Source organism: Sturnira hondurensis, unplaced genomic scaffold (genome assembly GCF_014824575.4).
Source record: "Sturnira hondurensis isolate 20B ecotype Veracruz unplaced genomic scaffold, ASM1482457v3 Scaffold0022766, whole genome shotgun sequence".
Classification (NCBI taxonomy): Eukaryota; Metazoa; Chordata; class Mammalia; order Chiroptera; family Phyllostomidae; genus Sturnira; species Sturnira hondurensis.
The window spans coordinates 1277825-1302892 of NW_028095397.1; the positions used below are offsets into that span (position 1 = coordinate 1277825).

Here is a 25068-nt window from a genome sequence, read left to right on the forward strand (position 1 = left end):
ACGGCCACCTGCTGCTGCACTGAGGTCTGCGTGCTCGAGACCAGCAGTGTCCGATCAGGTGGGGGCTGGGGGCGGGGATCAGAGGCAGCAGATCTAGGCAGCAGATCTAGGCAGCAGTGGCGCCACCAGGACAGAAGCCAAGGCGAGGCCCCCGCCGTGCCCGTGCCTGCCCTGCAGTGCGCCGGCCCGGCAGACCCCGGGCAGACCCAGGGCCCCCTCCGGGGTCTGCCAGCCAAAACCATCTTCCGTGCCTTGGTCGCTCAGCCGACACCTTCACCAGCCTCAGCAACTCGGTGCTCCTGCACACGTCACGGCGGGCAGGGACCTACAGTGGTGGTCACTGACCCCTCACACTGCACACGCGTTTGAGGAAGCCACCCTCCCCCACCCGACAGTTATTAATGAACTCAGATCCCTGGAGTAATTGTCCTGCTGTCCTGGTAACCCTCTGTGATGAGCTGTGAAGCGGCCTGGGACTTCTGCTACCCTCTGATGCGGACAGTGCCTCTGGACTTGAGCAATCGTTTCAGCTGCAAATTGAACGAGCTACTTTATTTTTTTTAATCTTTTCAACTTATTCAAACTAAAAGAAACCCAGCTACTGTATTCATGGAGTGTCATTTGTACTTGATAATTGACTGAAAGAATGACTGTCAGAGAGCTGTGGTTATGCAGATTTGAGTGAGTGCCAGGCATTTTTTGGAAAGTCAACAAAGTGAGCCTATCACTGCAAGACAAACAAATGACACTACCTAGTGCCAGGGACAAAATATGAGCTGTCAAGTGAAAGTCGGAATTCTGCTGAACTTGTTTCTGCTACCAGGACTCTTAGCACCCTGGCTGACGAGGTGGGCGGTGACGCTGACAAACAGAACTCCAGACATTCCACTAGTGAGAAGTGTCAACACTCGGAACCTCTGCGTGACTCGGGGCCGCCTCTTCCAAAGGCCCAGGGCTGGAGGTTATGACGAGGTGAGACAGGGACGGACACTGGGACTGTGAAGACCCATCCTGGGGCTCACTAATGGTTCTGATGCCACAGGACAGGATACGCTCAGGGACCGGTTTCCGGCGCCACATGGCAAGGGCGTGCCCCGTGAGGGAGCACCACTTGTGGGGTGGCGGTGTCGCGTCAAAGGAGTGTGTCCTCATCCGAAAGGGCCACCCATACACACTTCCCTGCCCCCCACACACATTTGTGTCAGCCCAGGTTTCCTTTGTACACTTCAACAAAAGCAGCACATCAAAAGGGATAGAATGCAACGCCAGACGCCAGAATCCCGCTGTCTTCCATTAAATCAAACATTCATGAGGTTTGCAGAAATGTAAAAATGTACCACTTTTCTCACTCACCTTGTTTCCTTTTTCTCTTGGGAAACATTAATTTTTTCATTAAAACTACAATATTCTTATGGGTTTGCTCTTATTACTTTTAAATCAATTAATATTGTTTAATTCCTCACCTTAACTTTCTAACGCAGTACATATTGAGAGATACAGCCCCTTACACACCACAGCCCTTTGGAGACCTCATTAGTTTTAGACATAAAGGGACCCTGAGACCAAACAGCGTGAGAGCCACTGCCATGGGAGGTGGAAACAAGTTCCAAAAGCCACAGTTCACGTGGTAAAGAGTGGCCCAGGAGGACACACAGAAGCGGTTTCCTGATGAAACCTCTAAGAATAGGCCTTTCGGTCGGAAGGGACCTAGGACCAGGCGGCCTGCGGAGGCCCAGACTGCTGACCGTGGGAGTGCGCAGCCGCTTACCCATACCGTGGATAGAATGGAGCAAGTGGAGGAGGTCTGCCCAGCGCTGGGGACGGACAGGTGACAGGTGAGGCCCAGATGTCACCCTCTCAGTGCACGTCCATGTCATCAGCGCCCTGGGGAGGAAGGGAGAGAAGAATCCTGAATTTGACTGGGTTTGCCTAACACAGACCTAAAAAGTCCTAACGTAACCAGGCCTTTCTTGAATGGGGATTTTGATTGAAAACTGAAGAGGGTTACGTTTCTGCCTGGGTTGTGAGTGATGGCACTGAAACCCAGCAGGTAGACATTACATCCCAGAGACTCAGGGAAAGGAGCCAGCAGCGGGGGTGGCAGGGGGCTGCTGATGGCCCAGCCCCCTGAGAAGGGAAAGGGGCTGGGGTCTGCAGGTGCAGCCTGGAGCAGACTTCCACCCTCCTCCCAAACCACCTGTCCTGCCCCACCTGGACATGCCCTGAGCCCTGCCCTTGACATGGGGGAGCCTGGAAAGCTGGGTCACTCTTGATCAGCTCACCCCACACTCGCTGTGTGAACAAGCCCTTTGGCTCTACCCTCCATTCCACCCAAAACCAGCCACTGCTCCCCAACTCCGTGGGGCCACCCCGTTCCGATAGCATCATCTTTAGCTCGGAGATCTGAGCTTCCATCCGTGTCCCTGCACTCCACTGTCAATCAACCCCCACGTAACCTTCCCGCACATCCAGTCAGGGCTCTCCTCCCAAATCCTGCCACCGCCCCCTTCTGGCAGAGTTCAAGGCTCTGAAGTCCGTGGGCCTCAGGACCTCAGTTCCTCCCCCTCATTCTGCAGCTGGTGGACCAGCTTCCTTGCTGACGCTCTTGGGGCCCTGTGGTGACAGTCCCTCCACCATCCACATTGCCAGCTCCTGCAGTTTACCTGGCTCTTTGCTCAAATGTCATCTTATGTGAAATCCAACACTGACAACCCGACATAAAACCCCACCCTTCCCCATCCCCTGCAGTCCCCGTCCGTTACCCTGATCAGATTTGTTTTAACCAGTACAGTCCCTGTACTGTTGTAACTGTTACTGACGGACTCCATCACATCTGTGGTTCTCTCCTCCTCAAACGAGCTTTCTGGGCACAGAGGGATTTGCCTGTGTCCTTGCACTGATGTGACTCCTGGTGTGCATGCCAGCCTGACACAGAACATGTGACTCCTCATGTGTGTGCCAGTCTGACATAAAACATGTAACTCCTCGTGTGCATGCCAGTCTCTGATACAGAACATGTGACTCCTCGTGTGTGTGCCAGTCTCTGACACAGAACAGGTGCTCATGTAGTGAATGAATGGATTGATTTCACACTAAATAACCAGGGAAAGAAAAAAGGCAAAGGATAATGGTTTTAACATTGCCTATTTTTCACATTCAAGTGATAAAAAAGTGTAAATTTTTACAAATGAATTTAATTAACAAAGATATACATTTCCCCAATTACGCAAAGACATATCTATGTCTTCCTTCTAAATAACAAGAAACAAATTCAGACTTTAAATAATAACAAATTCCTAATAAAAATTAAAATTAGCAAAACAGTTTTAAAGTATCAGACAAAAACCCCTAGCCTTTACAGAGAGCTTTCTACTGACCAGAGCCTTCTGGGAAATCGCCCACCAGCACCACCTGAAGGCCACACTGCTGGCTTCCTCTTCCGGACGGGAAACGGGTCTGGGAAGCACCAGCAACTTCCCACGGCACACGAGACACAAAGCCAATGATGTGAGACTTGAGCCCAGAGTCATGTTCACCTTCTGCCTAATGTCACTCTCCTGCCTTCCAGCTGAGAGTGTGGACCCTGACCCGTCGAACCCCCGACCTCGACCCAGGTCGGTCCCCTGATTCCTTGCGGCTCCAACTTGCTCATCTGTTAAACGGAGACAATAATGGTAACCCTCACTCCACTGTGGTGAGGATGAAACGTGCTCATTAATGAGCAGAGAGGACCCAATAATCATTAGCTATTATCACTACAGTCACCACCTTGAGGTAGGAACAGCAAATAACTGTCCTTTTCAGAGCCCTTGGTGACTGCTCATTTCACATGAAGTCCCTCCTCAGACCCTCTCGGCCATGACTGTCCTGTGCCCTAAAGAAAGACTTGCATTCAAATATGCGCATCGCTTTTATCAAACTGACTGGGTGCTGGGATTTCTTTTGATGCCTGAGCCCTCCTGCTCATTTACATAATTTATCATACAAACAGAAGGGTTTTAAATTAGAGAATTCTAAAAGTCATTCCTCTGGTTCAGATTCTACTCGGCTTCCTATATATTTACTTGGATAGAATTAAGAAATAACTACTAAAACATCTTATGTATTAAACTGGAGCATTCTTGTGTATCATTTGCAGTCTTTCATTGTAGTTTTAAAATAAAGGAATAAGATATTTCTAGATTCAGCTCAAGCTTAAATTTTTCAGACTTGTACAAATCCCATCAATTCTTTGAGGATCAAATAGAAAATGACCAACGTGGGCCTTACTATTTCATGAAGAATTTAAACCTCTAATGCTGAGACTCAAGGCAGTGAAAAGCCGCTGCAATTATAAATATTGACTAACAGGAGTCACTTTCAAAGTCTGTCTTAAAATTTTCGCTGTGAAACGATCTCCATTATAAAATTTGAAATATAGTCTCGCAGGAGGAAAAAGCACTCGAGTCAAAACCCCAGCGAAGACAGAGGACGACGGGCCCAGTAGCTCGTGCCACGCTTGCTTCAACACGCCGGCCTGCAGTGCGTTTGTCCTGCTGAACACGGTGGGTGAGTTCCCGGAGTTTTCTCACTGCACCGTCCAGGCTTCCCCGTGGGACACTCAGTGAGCAAGACGAATGTGATGGCCCCCGTGCTGGGTGGGCTGGGCAGGAAAGTGACACTTCTCCCACAGAATCGGTGCCTTTGACCCACCCCACACGCAAAAGCACCAACTTAAATGCCTCCGACGGCAGGAAATGACTTCGGTCTCTCCTTGAGTAGGTCAGTATTTTGAAAACCTATACATCAAGTTCGCACACAAAGAAGGTCTGTGGCGCTTCGATTTTGTTCTTAGAATCTGCATCTGGGGCAAGCTGGTCCTTTCTAGATGAACCCGAGGTTTTCCATAGCCACCGTGGCTAAAACTGTCATACAAAACTAGAGTCCAGAAGACAGGCTGGTGGAGCCATCGCGTATGCTGACATTTCCACATTATAATCCACATATTCACTTACAAAACATTCATGCAAATAATGAGTATTTAATTTTAAACCTATAGGTTTTTAAGCAGACCTAAATCATAGGGTAACACTGCCATCTAGTGGCCAGATGAAAACAGGCTGTTGTAATTTTCTTTCTATTATTTTATACAAACATAAGCTAATCTTTCACTAATGTAGATATTTACAGTCTTTATAAATAGTGGGTCAGAGGATTTTGGATCTGAGTATTAGAGTAAATCACAGAACATTTACAAATTATATTGGAAAATAAAGAAACACGAGAGAATTTTAGCAAGTGATCATTAAATTTTCAAGTTATTCTAATGCCTAATATAACAGCACGAGATATTTTAAAATGAGTTTAGAAATACTATAAAACAATAACAATATTGTTCAATTTAATGCTATATATTGCTAAAGTATTAAATAATCGTTTACATAGAGGCACGCAAGCCAACAAAAAACAGTCTTGATGGTAAGTAGGTTAAACCAGAGACTGAGAATCACAAGTCCTCTAAGAAGAGAAGATAGAAAAAGTCAAGCTTCTGAGGTGACAGATATTCTCTGAACGTTGAGTGCTGTCACTCTGGCTGTGTCAGGGAAGCCAGCTGAAGGCCACAGGGCTCCGGGCGGCTCACTGTCTGCTAGCCCGCACGAGGCTCAGCCCGATCTTGCTAACCTTTCCGGTAAACACACGTTACAGATATTCGGTGGAGTCACTTAATGCAGTGCCCAGCTCCAAAACCCCTCTGACCCACGGGGCCTCACAAGTCATTAGTCTTACATGCCCAGTGTCCCCCCTCCTCTCAGGTTGTCACCCGTCCTGACCTGGCTCAGGTGCTACCCAAACCAACAGAACCGCATCCTTACCCGCTTCCCCTCGCCCTGCCCCTTCTTGGTTGATGAACGTACTTTCTATCCGCTGGGAGAGGGGAGCTGACACATGAGAACACTGAGAAGTCTCGACCTCGTCCTCTCGGGCCAGCACCTGGCCCGTCTGCGGCCGTTCCACAGGTGAACAGCCGACCACGGGACCGTCTCCAGCTGGCTCCAGCTTTGTGCACGAGTCCCCGCCCCTCCAGCCGGCAGCTCACCAAACCTCTCCTGCGTCATCAGATTCCCCACACCTGCTGGGTCTCTCCCACCAGCATGTGAACGTGCTTCACGTCCCCCTCACTCAGAAACGACCCACTCTGGACCCCCCGGCCCTCTCCAGGGGCCACCCCACTTCTCGCCCTCTTCAGAGCATGAGTTCCTGAGTCACCCACATCCACGGTCTCTGGTCCTCTTGCTCACATTCTCTCTGAAGGGTCCCTGGGTCCTGCTCTTCGCAGGGTCCCAGACGCCCTCCACTGCCACACTAAGGTCACGTCTCAGCCCCATCTCACCGGCCCCCTGAGCAGCTGGCCAACCCCCGCATGTGGAAACACCCTTCCTGACTCAGGAGACGCACCCCCTCCTCCCTACCTCGCTCAGCCTGCTCTGCTGTTTCCTCTATTTCCTCGTGGACAAACATCGGTGTGCCCAGGGCCCAGTCTTGGCTCCTATTTTCTGCCCCAAGGGGGCCCTTGGCACAAGCATACAACGGTGTGGACCCCACCAGTGCCATCTACTGCGCCAGCTCCCACATTTGCTTCTCTAGGTGGCCCATCCCTCGAACCCCACACTCACGCTGACCTCACTGCCTAACAGCTCTACGTGGGTGTCCCAACAGCCTCCCACCCTTCCCACCCACAGCACCGACCCCTGCGTGCCGGCCCCCAGCCTACTGTCCCTGCACTCGTCCCAGCTCAGCCCACAGTCTGAGGCCCGCGGCCACTTTCCCCTACCCTGTGTCCCTCTCTTACAGCCTAGAGCCGCTCTGTCATCCGACACTGTCTGCTCTGCACAAAACCGACCCGGGCTTTACAGCCTAGAGCCGCTCTGTCATCCGACACTGTCTGCTCTGCACAAAACCGACCCGGGCTTGAACCAGGCCTCTCCCCCACGGGCCCCACCACACCAGCCCAACTCCCTGACCTGTGCGACCGCGCTGACTTCCCGGACTGTCGGCTCCCACCCGGACCCACCTCGCCAGGCCTCCTCTCAGCAGCTGTGAACAAGAGCACGCACACCTGAGGCCAGGCCTCATCCCTGCCCCACCCAGGACTCTCTGCTGGCCACAGAGCTCCCTTCTAAAAGCCCTAAAACTGCATGACAAGCACGAGGCCCTAAGTGGCCTTGTACCTCCCAGCCGCACGTCCTGCTCGCTCGCTGCGCTCCAGCCACACGGCTCTCCTTCCTGTTCGTGAACACGAGGTGGAGCAGCTGCTGGTCGAGTAACAAATCACCCCCAAACGCACTGCCTTAAACAGCACCGTCTCACTCAGTCTCCAGGGGTCACGCCCAGATCCAGGCGAGGCTTGGCCGTCCCTCCAGGGCACGGTCTCTCGGGCACAGTCTCTCGGTCTCTCGGGCTGCTGGCTGGACCCAGCTCCTCGTGGGCCGCTCGTCTGAAAACAGCCTCGAGTCCTTACTGGCCTCGGGCCAGAGGCCTCTCCAATATGGCAACGTGCTTCATCAGAGCCAACCATTCAAAAAGGCAAGACTCAACTCTCAGAGTCCTTACAACGTCATCTCAGAAGTGACACGCCGCCATTCCGCCACTCACGGGAAAGGAATCACGTGACGGAGGGGGGACCCCAGGAGCCGGTGGGAGGCTGTCCAGCACAGCAGCTGCGAGGCCCCAGGACGCACCGGTGCTGAGATCACTCTCCTCCCAGGTGTCAGCACAGCTCGCCCCCCCCCCCCGCCTTCTCCAAGTCTCTCTCACCGAAGGAACCGCACCTTCTCAGCGAGCCCTTCTCTGAATGCTCGAAGGCCCCAGTCCCTGCCCCCAGACTCTCCTCTCCTTCCTCACTTTCCTCAACGGCAGGTTAAGACTTCACCTCATTATTCACTGAGGGCGATCTGCATTCTGACACAGTCCTGAGCTAGGGCTATGATTCCATTCCCTCCCCTGAATGGCCGCAGGCTGGCAGTGGCCGCAGGGACTTTCTGCACGAGACGGGCCCGGAGGCAGAGCTGCTGTGGGACTCTGTGCTGCGGAGGAAGGTCAGACAGGGCTGGAGGTGAGGCTGCAGGCCAGGCACCGTGTCCCTCCTGTGCCAGCCCCCCCGGGGGACAGTGGGCCCAGCCAGGCCTGCCACCAGGACCAGCTCCTCCCACCCGTGTCCAGTCCGCAAGGTGGAACCGTGGGCCCAGGAGAAGTCAGCGCAGACTCCTGGCCATTCTCGCGGGTACCAGTCCCTCCCGCAGTGGGCCTCGTTATGCACAGAGGCTCCCAGTGGTTCTGCTCGTCTGACAAACTCCGGCAGTCCTAGGAATAGACAGTCTCCACCACTAAAATACAAGCTCTGTGAACAAAACACGTCGACTGTTGTCTTCACTGCTCTTGCCCCAGCATGTGGAACAGGACCTGGCATACAGTAGGAACTCAGTAAACATTTATGGGGGAACAAGTTTTTAAAACCCAAGGCACAAAAGTAAGTATTAAGGGTGGCAAGAAAGGGAAGGGACAATATACACGCCTAAGAAAGAACACATAAAATCCTGCGAAACCTACTTTGCTAATGCCTTCAATTTAAATGATAACAGTCCAAGCAGGAAGTGACTTTGTTCCCCAAAGTTTCCTGGCCCTTTAACTATCTGACCCTGACTCACAATAGGCTCTCAGAGGTCTCCGAATGTTATCAATTGTTTGATCATCTCTGCCTGATAAATGATTGATGAGTTTTACGTATACACCCTGTATTCCTGGGCAAACTGAATCCAATAAAAGCCTGTCAAGACAAGGGTCTGGGCACCCTCTTCAGAGTGGCCAGGATGCTTGGAGGCTTGCTCTTCCCTTGAGAGAGAAGCTACGCCGTCCCTTTTCCTCCACAGGACTCAGTAGTCCGTGTGAATTTGACTCATGTCCCATCCATAATGCCACAGACACTGTGGCCCAGTGTCCATGTCAGAGAACAAATGTGCTGAGTGTAGCGCACTGGATGCCCTCCCAGGGTTACAAACATGACTGGTAATCGTGGGCGAGTCACCAGGGTTGTAGCAGGTGACTCGCAGGAGAAAGTGGTGTTTTGGGAAACTTCATCTTTCACAAACACACTGGGACGACTGGGAGGGGGAGTCAGGACAGTGGGGCGGCAGCTCGGTCCTGTCGTCCCAGATTAGTGGCATGACAATGGAGAAAAGGTGCTTATAACGTGGCAACTGTAGAAATCCTCAGAGCTGTTCATTGATATTTCTGATTCCCGTCCTTCTAACCACATAGTAGGGCTCCATGTCCCCATCCTTTTGAAGTCGGATGTGGCTGTGAACTTGCTTTAGTCCATGAAGCAGGAGGCAGTGTGACCAGCGCCACGGCAGCACTGCTGTCTTCAGGCACAAGCATGGCCTAGACACGGGACACCTGGTGAAGGCCTCCCTAGCCTGAGTGTCTAGAGTGGACGAGAGCGTGACAAGGGAGAAACCTTCGCTGTTGGAGCCACACACTGACTGTGGCAGTTTTAACTCAACCACAAATTTGTACATCCACTCTTCAGGAGTCAGAGCTTCATGTCCTTCCCTTCCAGTGTGACCACGGTTTACTACCTCCCTTCTAACACATGGTCATAAAAACACTGGGGCCCCTCTGCTGGGTGACTCCTTCGGGGGCTGCGAGCGGCCAGCCATGAGGACACTCACGCGGCCAGTGGAGAGCCAGGTGGCAGTAACTCGCCAAGCTCATGCATGGACCAGCTTGGAAGAAACCTGGCAGCCCTACAGACCTAACTGCAACCTCATGAGATCTGGAGACCGCCAGGTGCTCTTGGAGTCCTTGTCCACAGAAGCTGCCTGAGATAATGAACGCTTGCTGCCTTAGCCCTTGATGCCATAGGCCAACTGACTCCCAGCAGTTACAACCAACACACTGGCCGATGCAGAAACGCACCCAAAACCAAACGTGGAGCACAGGGAGACATCGGGGCTAGCTCCGAGGCTTTGAGCTCTGAATCACTGGAAAACCTGTGATCTCTGGGACCAGCAGACCTCGATTCCGCTGCAGCATTGAGGCCGGGGCCACCCCTCACAGTAAGGCTGGAGCCTTCTAAGTGTGCAACATCTGCGCCGTGCTCAGAGCTAAGAAGAACACTGCTAGACAGAGGGGCGACTCTCCTCGCCTTCTGTGGGCGCCGTGCTCCAGACGCGACCTTCCCAGCAGCAGCAGCAGCAGCAGCAGCAGCAGCGCACTGCTCATGCACGCAGACCCTCCCATGTTAAGTGACAAATGGCCCGTGAGCCACTTCCTGACTCGATCCCTCCGGCTCATCTGCACGTTCCTATGAGAGGTGTGCAGTTGACAGTGTCTCTGACGGTCCCCATGGTTTCTATACCGAAACCAAAGAGGAAAGAGAGTAGGGGAAGCAGCGCCGTTGAAGAATAAGTATCTACGACGAGCTATTTCAGCTCAGGTAGCAACCACAGAATTAAAGTGCTGCCCAACCTTCGTTTGATCAGTTCGAACAGCGTCGCCTGGCACCTTTCAAACTCGCGATCAATTTTTAACTCTCCCTAGTGCCGCAGGACCTCTCCTGAGTATTCTAAGTCTCAAAGACCTGGCGTCACAGCGGATAAACGCGTTAGGCTCGACCTCAAAGCCCCACACGTGTATCGCCATCTCAGCCAAAAACCTCACGCTACCAGTAGATAGGAACCGCCGCTAAAGCTCCGCTTAGCCTGGGGACGCCACAGAGGGCAGCGCCACGAACGCGTCTGCATCCGGCTCCCTGTCTCGGCAGTCCCGTATTCACAGGGGAGCTGGGAAGGGAGCTCCAGGCGCAGACGGGCCACGGTGGCCAGTGGGGGTGCGGGAGGCAGACTTCCGGCTGTAAATACTGAGTCGCGGTGCGCAGTGCGCAGCGTGGCGACGAGACAGTCGCACCGCGCGTCGTCCGTCTGAACGTTGCCAAGGGGGCAGGTCGTAAAGGTCCTTTCGGAAGGAAAAAGCTGCAGCTACTACGTGAGTAGCTGAGTTTAACCAGATGTGGTGTAAACTCGTAAAAGCTGAGTTTAACCAGATGTGGTGTGGCGATCCTCTCATGGTCCGTGCAGTACCCGTCACTGGGTCGCACGCCTGACACTAATGCAACGTCCCGTGTCCTTTCAACTTCAACCTCCAAACAAGGAAGAGGACAGACGGGTCGCACCCGCGGGGCCGTCCGGCGCGCTCTCGCCTGACGCCGGCGTTCGCGGCCGCGCGCGAACCCCCTAAAACGTCAGACCCGAGCCCGCCCCTGCGGCAGGGCAGCCCCCCCACACTCACACGCGGACCAGCTCGTCCCGTGTGAACTAACCCACCAAAAGGTGGACACGCGGGGAGCCGTGGGCCCGCCGCTTCTGTCGTAACTAGCCTGAAACAAACTGGAGATAAGCTCTCCAAATACTCCGGCGCCCCCGAACATCTGGATTTCCGGTTCTCGCGAGACCCTTTCAGCTCCGCGGCATGCGCGTGAGCGGGAATCCGAAGCCCGGTGAGCGGCCCAGTGGAAGGAGGCGGGGCGTGGGGCAGGTGGAGATAAACTGGAAGCCCTCGGGAAGGAGGTGGAGCCCGGACGGAGCTGGGAGGGGCGGGGCGGGGCGGAGGAGAGATCGCGTAGGCCCTGCCCTTAGAGGTGCGTCCCCGGAATGGCGTCATTCGCTGTATAAGAGCGTGTGCGCCGGAGCATTCGCTCTTTCGGGTCCTCTCTTTCGCATCCTGGCCGCGTTCACTCTGGGTCAGTGTTGGGGGGGCCTGTGTTTTTCTGCGTTGAGATGGCGATTAGAATGGAACCTTTTGGCTTAGTCGGAATGCAGCGGACCCGGGGGACTTCTGGTGAGGGGGCGAGGGCAGCTGCGGCAGTCTGCGGGCTCGGGGGCCGCTTAGGTCGCGCGGCCGCCACGTGCTGCCCTGGACGCTGAGTCCCGGGCCGCGCGCATGCGCTGTGACCTGGCGAGCACCCAGCGCTCCGGGTGAATCAGCCCAGGGCGCCACGTGGCCTTGTGAATCCGCTCCGCCGCTGCTGACCTGAACCCCTGCGGCTCCCCGACAACTCGAGAGCGAGCCACGCGGTGAGTAGGGTCGACTTCTGCGGGCTGATGACTTCGCGGTTGTGGACGTCCATGTGTCTTTGGGACCTGTCGACTGTGGCAGTCTCCCTTCCTAGCCATGGAAGAGCATATTCTTGTTTATTGGCAAAGCTGTCACCATTTAATTGGTATCAGATTCTGACTTGCACAAGTAACATTCTTCACTGTTACGGGAGGGTGCTGGGTTATTGCGCAAAGATCTGTTTTTCAAATGTTTCCATGAAGGCGAACTAACTTCCGATAGGTGATGGAAAACAGAACAAGGTACGCTCCTTTTTCTTCATTCTTCAGAGTTAATCTTAGTGCAGAGGAGCTGGAAGCCCAACATCGGCCCGTTCTGCTGCCATTTTGTAACTGGAATGAATAATTAGCCAAATGAATAGGAAGTGACTGAACTACCTACTGAAATCTCAGGTTTGCGCATTGTAAACCTGCCCTTCTCTTGCAGGGACAGAGAAATCCCGTGACACAAGGAGTGTCAACAGCTCCAGGACTGAGTGGCAAGGGATGATGTGGAAACAAAATGACGTTCCAGAAACTACCAAGGCCTGAATGTTATTCTTTCAAAGAGAGTAAGAGAGTGCTTCCTTCTGAAATTAAATAAAACGCTTGATTCTTGTGGACATTCAATGTTCTGGCTGGTTTAATAAGTGGGGAGGTATTGCGGAGAACGGTGAACTGACTTGCCTGCTGTTCTGCTGTTAGGAGCCTGCCCGGTGGTGATGTGGGTGAGCACTGTGAGGGGTTGCAGCATTTGGGGATGAGGGATACATGGAAACCAGGAAACCCCCGAGGGAGACAGCAGTCGTTTTACACCAACCGCATAAGAGACCAGGGCAACTGCACAAGGTGAAAAGCAATACCTTTATTTACACAAATGTGTACTGAACATCTGTATCTTACGAAAGTCACACGTTTATCACATTAGCTAGAATAAAGGCATATTTCATGATCAACAGTTTGTCTTCAAGGTAGAGGGAACACAATGCCATGTGTTAAGGGTTTTGGCATGCCTGTCACTTGCGCCAGCACTGTGCTTGAATCCCAAGGTCAGCCTGGGAGGGAGTTCTTCCCTGTTAGGGCCTGTTCTTCCCAGGACCTTGTGCAGGTGCATGGTCTGCAGCTGTCTGTAAATGGAAACCCTTGGGAAGTTTCCTGTATCTAAACCATGAGCTTTTAGGAAAGGTACAGTGTTCGTATTGCCACTTCCAGTTTCAAAGCAGTAAACTGGGAAGCGAGCACCATTGGGTTGCCACCAGTTCTCTTACAGAGCTCCGGGTTTACAAAGGAGGACCATTGGATGTACAAGGGAATTCACCATTTTTAATCCTAAAACTCATTAGGACCACCTAATTTGATGCCTCTCTTCCTTGGCTATGGAGTTTTGGGGTTTGGGGGCTAGGATTACTCAAGCATCCCGAGGGGTGTGCCCTTGAGGTGGGGGCAAAGGCTGCACTGCCACTGAGTCCTGGGAAGGTACTGAGTGAGCAGGTACTCCTCCCCTTTACTGAAACAGCCAGAGGGAAGGGACTGGGGTGGGGATGGCAAAATAATCGTCCGCTTCGGGGCCCATCTTGGGAGTCTAGTCAAAGCCTTTCACCAGCTCTCTCCCCTTGACCCCTTTGGGCCTGCGTTCTCGTTCAGAAATGGGATACTGTAAAATCTGGCTGCTTTCCATAAGCAGTGCAGTGAGGTGCCCAAGCCCAGAACCCGTGGGTGAGTTAACCAGACGAAAGCTGGGTGTCCAACCTTTTGGCATCTCTGGGCCACACATTAAACAAATACTAAGAGAAGTATTAGCCTTAAATACCAAGGAGCAAAAAAAAAGTAAGTTCATGATTTTGTGTTAAGCCACATTCATAGCCATCCAGGGCCGCAGGCAGCCCACAGTCGTGGGCTGGACACCCCTGCCAGAGTCTCCCCACTGTGTAGACTGCAAACCTTTTTAGTGTGTTCAATGGGACCACCAGGTTAGCCTTCGGAACGCTACAGGTTTGAGTCAACTGCCATAAAGTTGCAACAGGTGGCACTCAGGTAATGCAGAAAACAGCATAATGCTATCGAATAAGTGTTTATTTTACCCAGTTATCAATCTGCAACGGTTAAAAGGAACCGAAGTGGAGGTGTTGACTAACAGAGTGGGTAAATGAGACTGTGCGTCCAACAACTTGAAGACCCTCTTTATTGTGTTACCAGGAATTCTTCCACACTTGGCTAAGAACGCGCAAGGTAACCGGAATATTGCCCTCACGATTGCCATGGTGCTTACTACAAAGCACCGTTCAGGAATGTGCTGTGACAATGAACCTCTCCCTTGGGACTGAGCAGAATTCCTTCACCTCTTGGCCCTGGATTTCCCCACTTGACAGTCTATACAGATCAGATGCGTGAAGGTTACGTCAAAGATGGGCACATAATATGAATCCATGTATCTGACTCAGTTGTAAGAAGTTCTCCCAGTAACGGTAAAAACAGCCTCATTGCATGACCAATATAAACAATAATCTAAGAATTCTGAGAACTAGGCAGAGAGAGAAGGTTCAAACGAGAGTAAGTTTACGTCCAGGGAACCTAACCTGGGGCGGCGACTGTGCTAATGAAGGCCCATCAGCACTGCCCTGAGGTATCGAACCACCACCAAGTCGCACGTTGTCTCCGGCAGCGGAGGGGGGTGCAGTGTAGTCTTCAACCCAAACCACAGACAGGGACCTCAGTCCCCCTCTGCTGGCACCTCTGGCTGGGTACCCATGTGGAGGTCGAAAATCTCCAACAGATTCTTTAAATACTGTTTTCCCTTGAGGTTCCCACGAGTCAGAGTTTGGTGACACTTTTTATCCAAGGCACAAAGGCCGAAACTTTGGTGTACACGCCGGGAGAATCCTGGACGCGGCAGCCGTGCCCCCAGGAGGTCACCCCGTACACCACCCAGCTGGCTCCTGGCCGCTCGCACATGAGGGGTCCTCCGCTGTCGCCCTGGCAGCTGTCCACGCGTCTGTGTCCCTGGAGGTTCCCCGCACAGAGCATGCGTCCCGTGAACCGGCCCTGGTAGCGCTCCTTGCAGACCTTCTTGGGCAGCAGGGGGATGGCCGCTTGCTGCAGAGTTCTGGGGTAGGCCCGTCCTGCTCAAACCAGAGGGGCATTAGTCACCTGCTGGCCGGGAGCCTGCAGGAAAGAGCTTCAGGTGACAGTTTCCTGCACACTTTGGAGTCTTCAAAACAAAAGCCCTGGTGTAACGTTAGAGCAGCTTCGGTGGTGGACGATGCCAGGCCTGCCTTCCCCTTTGCTCCCAAGCACCTGGCCACCACCCTTCACCGGCCTGTGGCTCACCACCGAGGTTCTGGGAGTGGCTGGCTGGTGCCCGTGGACTGGGCGCAGAAACAGCATGGGTGCAGGAGCCAGCACCTGAACTCCGCCCATGGAGGCTGAGGATGCTCTCCAACAGCGAGGTGTCACCACCCCCCTCACCCCGCCCCTCTGACACCCACTGGCCTCACTGACTGGAGGGTTAGTGATAAGTGACTCCCGTAAGCATGGATGGTGGCGATGACAGTCCCTAGTGGGAACCGTTCTCATAAAGAAGCCTCAGAAATGAGACCTGCCCCTCCAGGGACCGGCCTCACTCCCACCACCCGGGCACCCTGTGCACTGGCCGAGTGGCTGCCACAGGGCACCGTGATGTCATCCGTGACACCGAAATCCCACCCCATCTCTGACCCCACGTGCTCATTGGGAATAGTTCGCCCTAATGAAACACGCACTACAAAACTCTCCCCCTCCATGTCATTTCTGTTGTGTCCACAGGAAGGTGACTGAAATTCCTCACGTAAACGTGCACCTTCTCTGGACCAGGCTGCCCCCTGATCCGCACGGTGCACTGAGCAAGCAGGCCCCTGTTCTGCCCGACCACCACACTGCCCAGGAAATGTGTCATCCATGATGGTGGCTCTCAGGACGGCCCTGTGCCTGTCTGGCCCTGCACCTGCTACAGAGGCCCTTTCACCGCTGCAGGCAGAGAAGCGCAGGTGCGCCGAACACGGAACTGCTGACAGTCACGAAATAGCACCTGTCTGGTTGGAATTATCCTGCGGAGAGATGTGTCTGATACTCCTTCCAACAGCTACCTGGGCTGAGTATTCTCAAGGGAGTGCGGCCAGCCTGCCATCGCTCCTTATCCCCAAACCACTTGTACGCCTGGCCCCTCACCTGGATGCGCTCAGCCCTGTGGTCCCAGGGGCAACGTGCGCTGACGTTAACCGAGACAGACGGGCTGAGAACTCCGCTCTTGCCCTGGGACTCGGAGGTGGAGCGCCCGGGCAGGGAATGAAGGAGGACCCGAGAGGGTAGGGTCCCTGCACGTCCACCCCAGCTGCTCGGCCTCTGTTCCAGGGTAAGGAATTGTCCCTAGGACTTAGGCCACAGGCTCCCTGACAGAGAAGCAAACTGCCCAAAACACAGCCCTTTGCTGGGGCAGCTGCAGCAACAGCAGGAGGCCCAAGTCTTGGGGGGACACCTTACACACCCCTCCCTTTGTCTCCTCACTAGTCTGGGGAACTGGAAGGCAGCAGAGGATTCCCACCCCCTTCCACTCCGAGGCCGTGGAGTGCTGTCCGCTCAGCCTAGAGTCCTAACGGAAACCAGCAGCACCCAGGATGTGAGTCCCAGGCACAGGCACGCACCGGCCCTCAGCAGGCCTTCTGGACAACTCGGCCTGGGCCCCGTGCGCTCTCACAGCCAGCTGTAGCCCAGCCACGGTGCAGTGACCCAGCCCCGAGGGGGAGCCAGACCCCTGCTGTGCCCATTACCTGTGTCTCCCCAGCCCGTGATGTAGCAGCGGGGCGCTGTCTTCTGGGGCCGCTCCCTCCAGAGCGGAAGGCAGGCCGGCAGCACGTGGCTGCTGAGCCTGGCGCACCGCCCCCGCGGGCCCCGGAGCCTGACCAGTGCGATGTCGTAGTCACTGCTGTCCGGCCGGTAGGCCCGGTGCAGGATGATCTGCTGCACCGCCACCTCTTCCTCGAACTCCTCGGGCACCAGAGTGTGATAATCCCCGAGCCGGACGGCGTAGCTCCGCGTGCTGTTCCCGTACCTGTGCAGCACAGTGCCGTCAGCGGTGGGATGCAGGCTCCTGGGGACCCCAGCCACCTCGCACCACTGGCCCCTGTGTGAGTTGAAGCGTTCTTTCACGCCCTGTCCCCAGCACCCTCGTGCCCAGCACCAGCCCCTCCAGCCCCACGGGGCTCGTTCTCTGACCCCACTGCTTTGTGCACTTCCGCCTCTCTCTGCCCGGGGCCCCTCTCACCAGGCTCGGACCCCACAGTCACTCTCTGCAAAGACTCCCACTTCCCCCTTCCTCTGATCTGCAGAAACCCCAGCTCTGGCCTCACCAGCTCCCGCCTCCGCGACTGCTGGAAGCAGAAGTGATGTTCGACAGCTGTCATCTCAATTTCCCCCAGACGCGCAAGTCTGGCCCTGGGCACCAGGCCCGCGCCTGAACGTGGAGTTAGAGACACCAGTGTCGTCTGCCCCTGCCAGCTCTGCCCCGGACCCGTCCACTGTCCTGTGCTCCCGGGAGCTGTGGGCCACTTCAACGTTCCAGCAGCCGAAGGCTAGGGCTCCGACAACTCCCACTGCGTGGAGTCACGAGTGCCACCAGCCCAGAACAACGCAACCACAGTGACAGCCTGTGCAGCCACCCCCCTACCCCCTGCAGATCTGTGACACTGACAATTTCCTGAGCTCTGCAAGGGTGGGTGTCCGCCGCCACCCCAAATCAGCGCCCATCTGAACACTCAGAGGCTTCCTACACCTGCACCTGCCAGACGTCGTCTTCTGGCTGCACTGCAACTCAAAGTAAGATTTAGGGCACATTTAGGGCATATTTTGCATCCTGAAACTGTGAGAAGTAACAGTCACGGGCAATGATTAGATATTTGCATAATGCTCACTTCACGTCCACATTCTGTACACCGATACTGTTATTCCGCTGTAAAGATTCAGTGGGCCTCGTCAACCTGCTCAGGTTTAATGTGAACCCCTAAGTGACTCACTGCCTTTCTCCAGAGAATGACGGTGAGAGCACCCCTCAAAGTGCCATGGAGGTGCCCCAGGCACTGCTGGAGCCCCAGGCTGTCCACTGTCCAGTACAGACAGTGGCCAGCAGGTGCCCACATCCGTGGGGACCCTGAGCCGGGCTTAGTCCCAAGGCAAGCGTGCTGAAGTCCAAAGCATCAGCATCTTCAACGCTCAGTGTGAAAAAAGGGCACTACCAATGCCTTCTTAGATGATTAATGAGAGAATTAAATATCGCAACTTTAATTAATGTTGCAATGATAATATTTTGGATCTGCTGAGTCGAAGTATGTCATTAAAATTAATTTCACCTGCTTGGTCTTTTTATCTTTTAATGTGGCTACTAAAACAGTTCAAGCTGCACAGACAGCTTGTGCCTGTGGCTCACGTCGTATCCACCAGGCGGCACTGGTTGGAGAAACAGGTTGGCACCAACCAGGCATCCAGTTTTACAGTCTTTCATTCAGTTCCCTGTGTTGCTCATAACGTTTAACTTGAGTTATGAGACATTCCCTTCATGTGTCAACTTTTTATGTCCTTTAAGATCATTAAATCACTGTTTGACCAAAAATAAAAGTCTTCTCCATTCTTTGAAAAAGAGCTCAAGCTTAGCAATGGTGACCCTTGCATCTGAATGGAAACAAGGAACTTTGGGTCCAAAATACACGCCCACATCCTGGCAGCCTTGCTTCCGTGTGGTGCTTAACGCCTGGACCACGGTGACAGTCCATGACACGGTCCTCCGCTTCAGGGTCAAGTTTCACATCCGGCAGTCCTCCGTGCCACAGCCAGCGTGGAGTGTCCCCTCACACTGCAGTCAGTCTTCTGAACCCCCTTCAAGGGCCCCACTGTCCACGTGACAAGTTCAGACTCCAGAAACGACCAGCCAACCCATCCAGGAACGGCCCTGTCCACCTACCACCCTCATCCCATCCGGGTCTCCGTGCCCTGGTCCTTCCAGCTGCTCAGAGAAGTGTCGCCCGAACCTGTCCCTACTGAACCCACTCACAGCCCCACCCCCTCCCCGTCCTCACGTGGCCAAGGCGGGTTTCCTCTTCCAAGGTTCAAATCTCAAGAACACCGAGGAAGCACCTCCGGCCCCACCTGAGAACTGGCCGAGCCCCAGAGCACGGCCGCAGCACTTGGGACCATTTCCAGGACTAGTGAAGATGTTGATGGCTCCTCGGGGGTGAGGGCTGCATCTGGCTCGCTGGCTGTGACAGTCCCTTCAGGCATAGCGCCGGCAGAGGCCCCCGAGGTGTCTGTGGGCTTGGGAGGTGCTCACTGTGCCCCTGGGCTCACGACAACAGCATGAGGAATCCTCGTCGGCAACCTATGTTAAGGTCTTCCTGGTTGAGCTTCGGTTATTTTGATACACGTTATTATATTAAAAAATGTTTCCGAAATAAACACTTCCAGTTTGGCTGACACCCCATTCAGTTGTTTGCTTTGATGGAATGCCTTTGCCTCCCCCTCAAATACAACTTGGACGAGGTGCTCAGACAAGCTTGAGCAGGACAACACAGCAGCCCAGTGAGCCCGAGACCCCCTCCCCCGGATTCGAGTTTAACTGAACAACTGAAACCACGCACATCAACCCCAGCACAGGTGACGCAGGCCTCGGGGGCAGATTCTGGGCATGCTGGGCGTCTGCACCTCTCCCCCCGCCCCGTCTCTGCCCCCCCATCTGCCACAGCAGCCTTCCACCTGCCCCCCCATCCCTGCCACATGGGTCTGACCCCCGTGGTAAGGGGGACCCAGGCCGGTCTCTCCGGAAGCAGGCTGACAGCGCACGCATGGGAAGACTTGCACAGAACGGGGAGCCCATTCCCAGACTCCGGGTTACTAAGTGCTGTGCCCACTCAGACTGATCCAAACGTCTCCATCCAGCTCAGCTCCTGAAACTCCTCTTTGCCCCCAGGTCAAGGTCCACAGCCCTGCAGCGGTTCCCCGCCACCCCAGAATGAAACAGAAGTTCACTGACCCAGTGTTTGGGCCTTTCCAAGTTTCAGACCGTAACCGACAGCTGCTGGCCTGCGAACACGCCTGACACCCTCTCACCGCCGGGCCCCTGAGGGCTCTCTGCTCCGGGCTGCACCCTGGGTCTGCCCTGCCACCCATGTTGAGCAGCGGAGACACCTACCTCTTGAAGCAGTGTGCAGCCGTCAGCACCCAGCAGCTGCTCAGGAGCGTGGCCCCACACAGCAGCCGGCCGTCTCCCCGAGGCGACCTGAGCCGCAGCGACGCCTGCCATGGCCAGCTGCCCCTGTGGGGAAAGGAAGCCCCCCATGAACATCCGCAAGGAGCAGGAGAGCAAAGGAGAGCACCCGTTAAGGCGATGACTTGGTAGGCTTCAGGTGGGGGCGGGGGCGGAGGGCATAAGGGGGCGGAGGGCGAAATCCCCCGCAGTGGAGCATGTGCCCCCAGCCCTGCACGGACAGGCACTGTGAGCACCCCACGCCAGCATTCCTGAAACAACTACCTGAGCCTCCTTCACACTGCAGGAGCGGAAGTGTGCTCCCCCAACCACCGTCCCCCTCCCCCAGCAGCCTGGACAGTATCCAACACGAAGCACTGGTTTTCCAGGAGCAAATCCGGCCAGCAAAACAGCAGCACTAAAACGAGCCCGGCCCAGAAGGGGCACACTCTGAATTCAGTGCATCCAGAGCTGTGCATCCTTCCAACCGCAGCTGCAGTGGCCCGCGCCCGCTGCCGCCTTTCAGTAGATACCTGGCTCTCGTACGTCAGGATGGTAACTGGGAACATGCCAAAGGGTGGTGGGGGCTCAGTGTGGTCCGTGTTTTATGCACAAAAGAACACGGGCACATCACACCCCCAGTGACAGTAGCCAGCCCCAACTGTAACCCCGTCTGTCTGTCCATCCCTCTGGGACAGAGGGACCCGCCACCTAGGAACAGCTGGTTACCTTAAGGAGTTCTTCCCACCGACGATCCGCTTCTGCCGACGGCGCAGGGGCCGGAGCCCACAGGCGGGCAGTGGGGACGCTGGGCGGGAAGGGTTCAGAGTTACACTCAGATGGCCCAGGGCACAGTCACACCGTCCCTGCTGCCCCCACCCCATTTTCAGCGCCTTTCTCTTCCAGTCGCACGAGCCTCTTCCCTACAGAAAGGACAAGCAGCTCCTTCCTTGCTTTCCGTCTCGTCTCCGGCAGGCAGGGAAAGGTGCTAGCGGAGACTGCTCAAGTGCAGATGCACCGAATTCTCCAAAACCCGACGTATTAAAACGGCGGACTTCCGGTCCACACAGAGAAGTGACTGTTTTCCTCATAGAACATAATCAGTTTTTCCAAAACAGCTAGTTCTTCCACTTACTCATTTAAAGTGGTATTTGTTGCATAAACACCAAACCCGGAAATTCTAAGAACTCTTCCATTTAAGCATGAAACATCTATGACTATATCACACTAAAAGACTATTTCTCAACTTCCTTACATTTTAAAATTTCACAGAATAAAATCCACAAAATAATTTTCTCTCTGTAATTAACTTTAAAAAATCATCCCTGTAGCTTCAAGTGCAGGATGAACAGAAGTGCCTTTCCAGTATCCATCCTCCTAGTTCCATTTCTTTCCTTCTTTTCGTGAGGCCAGCGTGGCTTGTCACTCCGCCAGGACGCCCAGAACTGGGACAGTCACGTTTTGCCCAGAGAAGGCCTGGGACCACAAGGCTCACGCCTGGGGTCGGGGAGGGGGTTGGTGCTCCTGATGTGGGTGGGGCCGGGGAGACTCACCTTCGTCAGCGTTCCCTGGGGCTTTCCTGTGCAAATGGTCACAAATCACGCCCGCATCCTCGCTGTGGCGACAGTTGTGTCTCCCGACGTCCTGCTTGACGCAGGCGGCCAGGGACCCCTCGGCGCCCGTGCAGCCCACGTTGTCCAGGTGGATGGGTCCTCCTCCCTCCCCGAAGTACGCCAAGCCCCGCGCTCTGGCAGGGCCACTGCAAGCACAGCGTTTCAAGGGGCCGAGTGTCAGCCAAGGGTCCACCTGAGTGAGTCACAGTGCGTCCCTTTCTAAGGGTTGAAGAGACATTGCTGAACGCGGCATGTCTCTGGGAAACCAGTTATGCCTTTGAAACATGTGACTGAAATGGCGCCGTTTAGGGGAAAAGGTTTCCTGTTTTACTTGGTGTATCACAGTTCTCTCTGGAATGTATTTCTGGTCGGTGTTAGAAGGGGGTCTGGCATGATGTCTGTCCCCACAGTAATTGTCCCAACACCTTCCTTCTCCTGCTACTTCGAAGGGCTTTTTTATTTACTTATTAACCATGCTTATGTACAGAGGCCACTGTTCAGAGTTTCTAGTTCCATAATTCCCGACCTTGGCAAGGCGCTGAGTTATCTCGGGGGGCTGTTAAAACACAGCGAAACCTGTATCCGTATGTACGGCGCCAGCTGGGCACCAGAAATATCTGGGGGAACGCTTTGTAAATTACAGTCTTACCACCATGCCGCACACCTGAAACTAACGCGAAATAATACTGAATGTCAACTGTCACCAAAAAACATTAAAATGCAGCAAAACCTAAGGCCCCAGAATCTAAGGTGTAATCCACGGCATGCAACCAGGCATGGGCATCAGTTTTTATGTCCCGAATGAAGGGACTTGAACAGACGACCGAGACCGGCACCACGGCTGCACCGGGGGTCACGGGTGGTCTGCTGTGCCTGCCTCACGTAGGGGTCAGATGCACCAGGTCAGATACACCTGGAAGTCAAGGCCCTGCCCTGCTCCCCAACACCAAGCGAACCAGAGTTTTTATGAGGATAGCATTTAACGTAAACATCAATCTCTGATTACTCTTCCCACTGGGGTTGTGGCTGTGCATTTACTGGGTCCTCCGGCTGCAGTGAAGACCTAGGGTTTCCCCATCGGACCCAGTTCCTGTCAGGCTTATTCCCAGATTTTCTGTTGTTTCTTTTAGTACCTTCTATAAAGAGATTACTTTTCTTATTGTTTTCCACCTAGCATATAGGAACACTATTGCTTTTTAAAACATTCATAGCTTTGTATTTAAAATGTGTTTATAGCCCTGGCTGGAGTGGCTCAGTGGACTGAGTGCCAGCCTGCAAACCAGAGGGTCACCAGTTCCATGCCCAGTCAGCACAGGCCTGGGTTACGGGCCAGGTGCCCGGTAGTGGGAGCGGGAGAGGCAACCACACACTGATGTTTCCCTCCCTGTCTTTTTGCTTCCCTTCCCCTCTCTCTAAAAATAAATAAATAAAGTCTTTTTTAAAAAATAGAGCTATACACGAGCTATTAGTAAATAAGAGCTGCCTGTCTTGTGTGACGTAATGTATGCTTCTGGTGAAAAGACAGAAAAGCTGAAAGAGACTCTATTCAGTATTCTTTACCATTCTGAATCAGTACTGCCAGTACTTCCAACTAAGCGACGTGAACTAATTTCACAGAAATCACTCATTGGAACAAGGCCTAGAAACCGGAGACACTCACGAAGCAGCCCTCCGAGTAAGCAGGTCCCGCACCTGTAGCCCAGCTGCCGGCAGGCCACAGCCGCGTCCTCGTCCGTCCACCCATCGTCGCAGATGGTGCCCCACTGGCCGCCGATGAAAACCTCCACTCGCCCTTCTTTCCTGTTCTCTCCGTCCCTCAGTCTGATGGGAAAACCTACGTCAAGATGCAAACGTATCAGAAACAGCAGACAAGCAAACGGGACGAGGCAACAGATGTCACAAAACACGGCACAACTTGTTTTTAATGGCAGCCACAAAATCTGTTGGGCCACAGAGAAAGTGAGTGAAGGGACACTGAGCAAAAACCAGATCCATCCAGCACTGTCTTTTGAGTCCCTGAGGTCCCTGTGCTCCACTGCGGTGCCCAGAACTAGCACCGGGGCCTGGAGGAGAGAGTTGTGCACCGGCTGACTGGGGAGGGAGGCATACGGCGAAGCCCAGATTTTACCGCCACTGAGTTCTGGACAGTAGAAGACGCTAACCGAGAGCTGTACCACCTCGTTCCTGCTCGTTATCCACGCACACTGCTGGACACGTGCGCCCCTCGGCTGAGACCTTCAGGAAGGCGTGAAGGGACAGAGCCCTGGCCCCTGGGGGAGGCGAGCGCCAGAGGTGCAGACAGAGGAAGGAGGTGGCTAGCAGGGGCGTCTCGTCTCAGACCTCCCGTGGCTGCCGACTGCCAAGGGGCTCAGGGCCTCCAGGTGGCTGAGGCGCAAGGTCGTCTCCGGCACCCGAGGGGCGTCTACGTGGTGCAGACGCAGACGTCGGGAGTCACGGCACCTGCCCCAGCAGGAGGCGCCGTGTCGGGAAACCGAAAGCCCCCGCAGCGGCCGGCACGCTCTCGGGGCTGTGCTGAGGGAGATCGCTAGGGTGGGCTCCAATCTGGGATGATGATGCCCCACGAAAAGGGGAAATATGGACAGACGCACTCGAGGCAAGACGTGGGGAGATGGCCATCAGCGGGCTGCCGAGGGGGGCCTGACGCATCCTGCCCGTGAGTGGGGCCCTCGTGAGGTGCTATGGTTCTGTTCCAGGAGGACGTCCGGCCCCGGCGTGACGTCCCTCAGACGATCACTATTTAATGGCCACATTACCGACATTAGGCCCAAGGAGATGCACAGTAATGGTCACATATTTCAGTAATAGTTACCACCCTCAGCTTTTAAAATTTTAAAAAAACGTATCTAGAATCCTGGGGTATGGCAGCATTTCAGGAGAACCGAGCCTTTCTGTCCCACCCACATGGACATCTGTGACCACACAGACTGTTGGAGAAGCCAGGTAGTGGCACGTGTGTCCCACTCACAGAATTCTGTCACTTGCAGCACGGAGGCAGCATGTGTCAATAGACCACTCCTGACCCAGACGACGCCATCTGCAGCCA

At 54.4% G+C, this 25068-nt stretch overlaps 1 protein-coding gene, 1 long non-coding RNA gene and 1 other non-coding gene across 3 annotated transcripts in view; 2 read left to right on the top strand and 1 right to left on the bottom strand.

Moving 5' to 3' along the window:
- Window positions 1–11740: 11740 nt before the first annotated feature.
- On the top strand, window positions 11741–12753 carry LOC118979999 (uncharacterized). Its single transcript, XR_005065035.1, has 2 exons — window positions 11741–12110; window positions 12577–12753. It is a non-coding gene; the product is annotated as an uncharacterized LOC118979999 (long non-coding RNA).
- Window positions 12158–12288, top strand: LOC118980026 (small nucleolar RNA SNORA24). Its single transcript, XR_005065040.1, has one exon. It is a non-coding gene; the product is annotated as a small nucleolar RNA SNORA24 (small nucleolar RNA).
- A 220-nt stretch (window positions 12754–12973) lies between the features above and the next one.
- PRSS12 (serine protease 12) overlaps window positions 12974–25068 on the bottom strand; it is a 39779-nt gene continuing 27684 nt past the window's right edge. Inside the window, exons 9-14 of the mRNA XM_037036300.1 lie at window positions 23697–23838; window positions 21945–22150; window positions 21121–21199; window positions 20338–20460; window positions 16931–17211; window positions 12974–15247 (exon numbers count right to left, since the gene is read on the bottom strand). Of these exons, the coding sequence (XP_036892195.1) occupies window positions 14940–15247; window positions 16931–17211; window positions 20338–20460; window positions 21121–21199; window positions 21945–22150; window positions 23697–23838 (1139 nt within the window). The 3' untranslated portion in view covers window positions 12974–14939. The remainder of the gene's footprint in view (window positions 15248–16930; window positions 17212–20337; window positions 20461–21120; window positions 21200–21944; window positions 22151–23696; window positions 23839–25068) is intronic.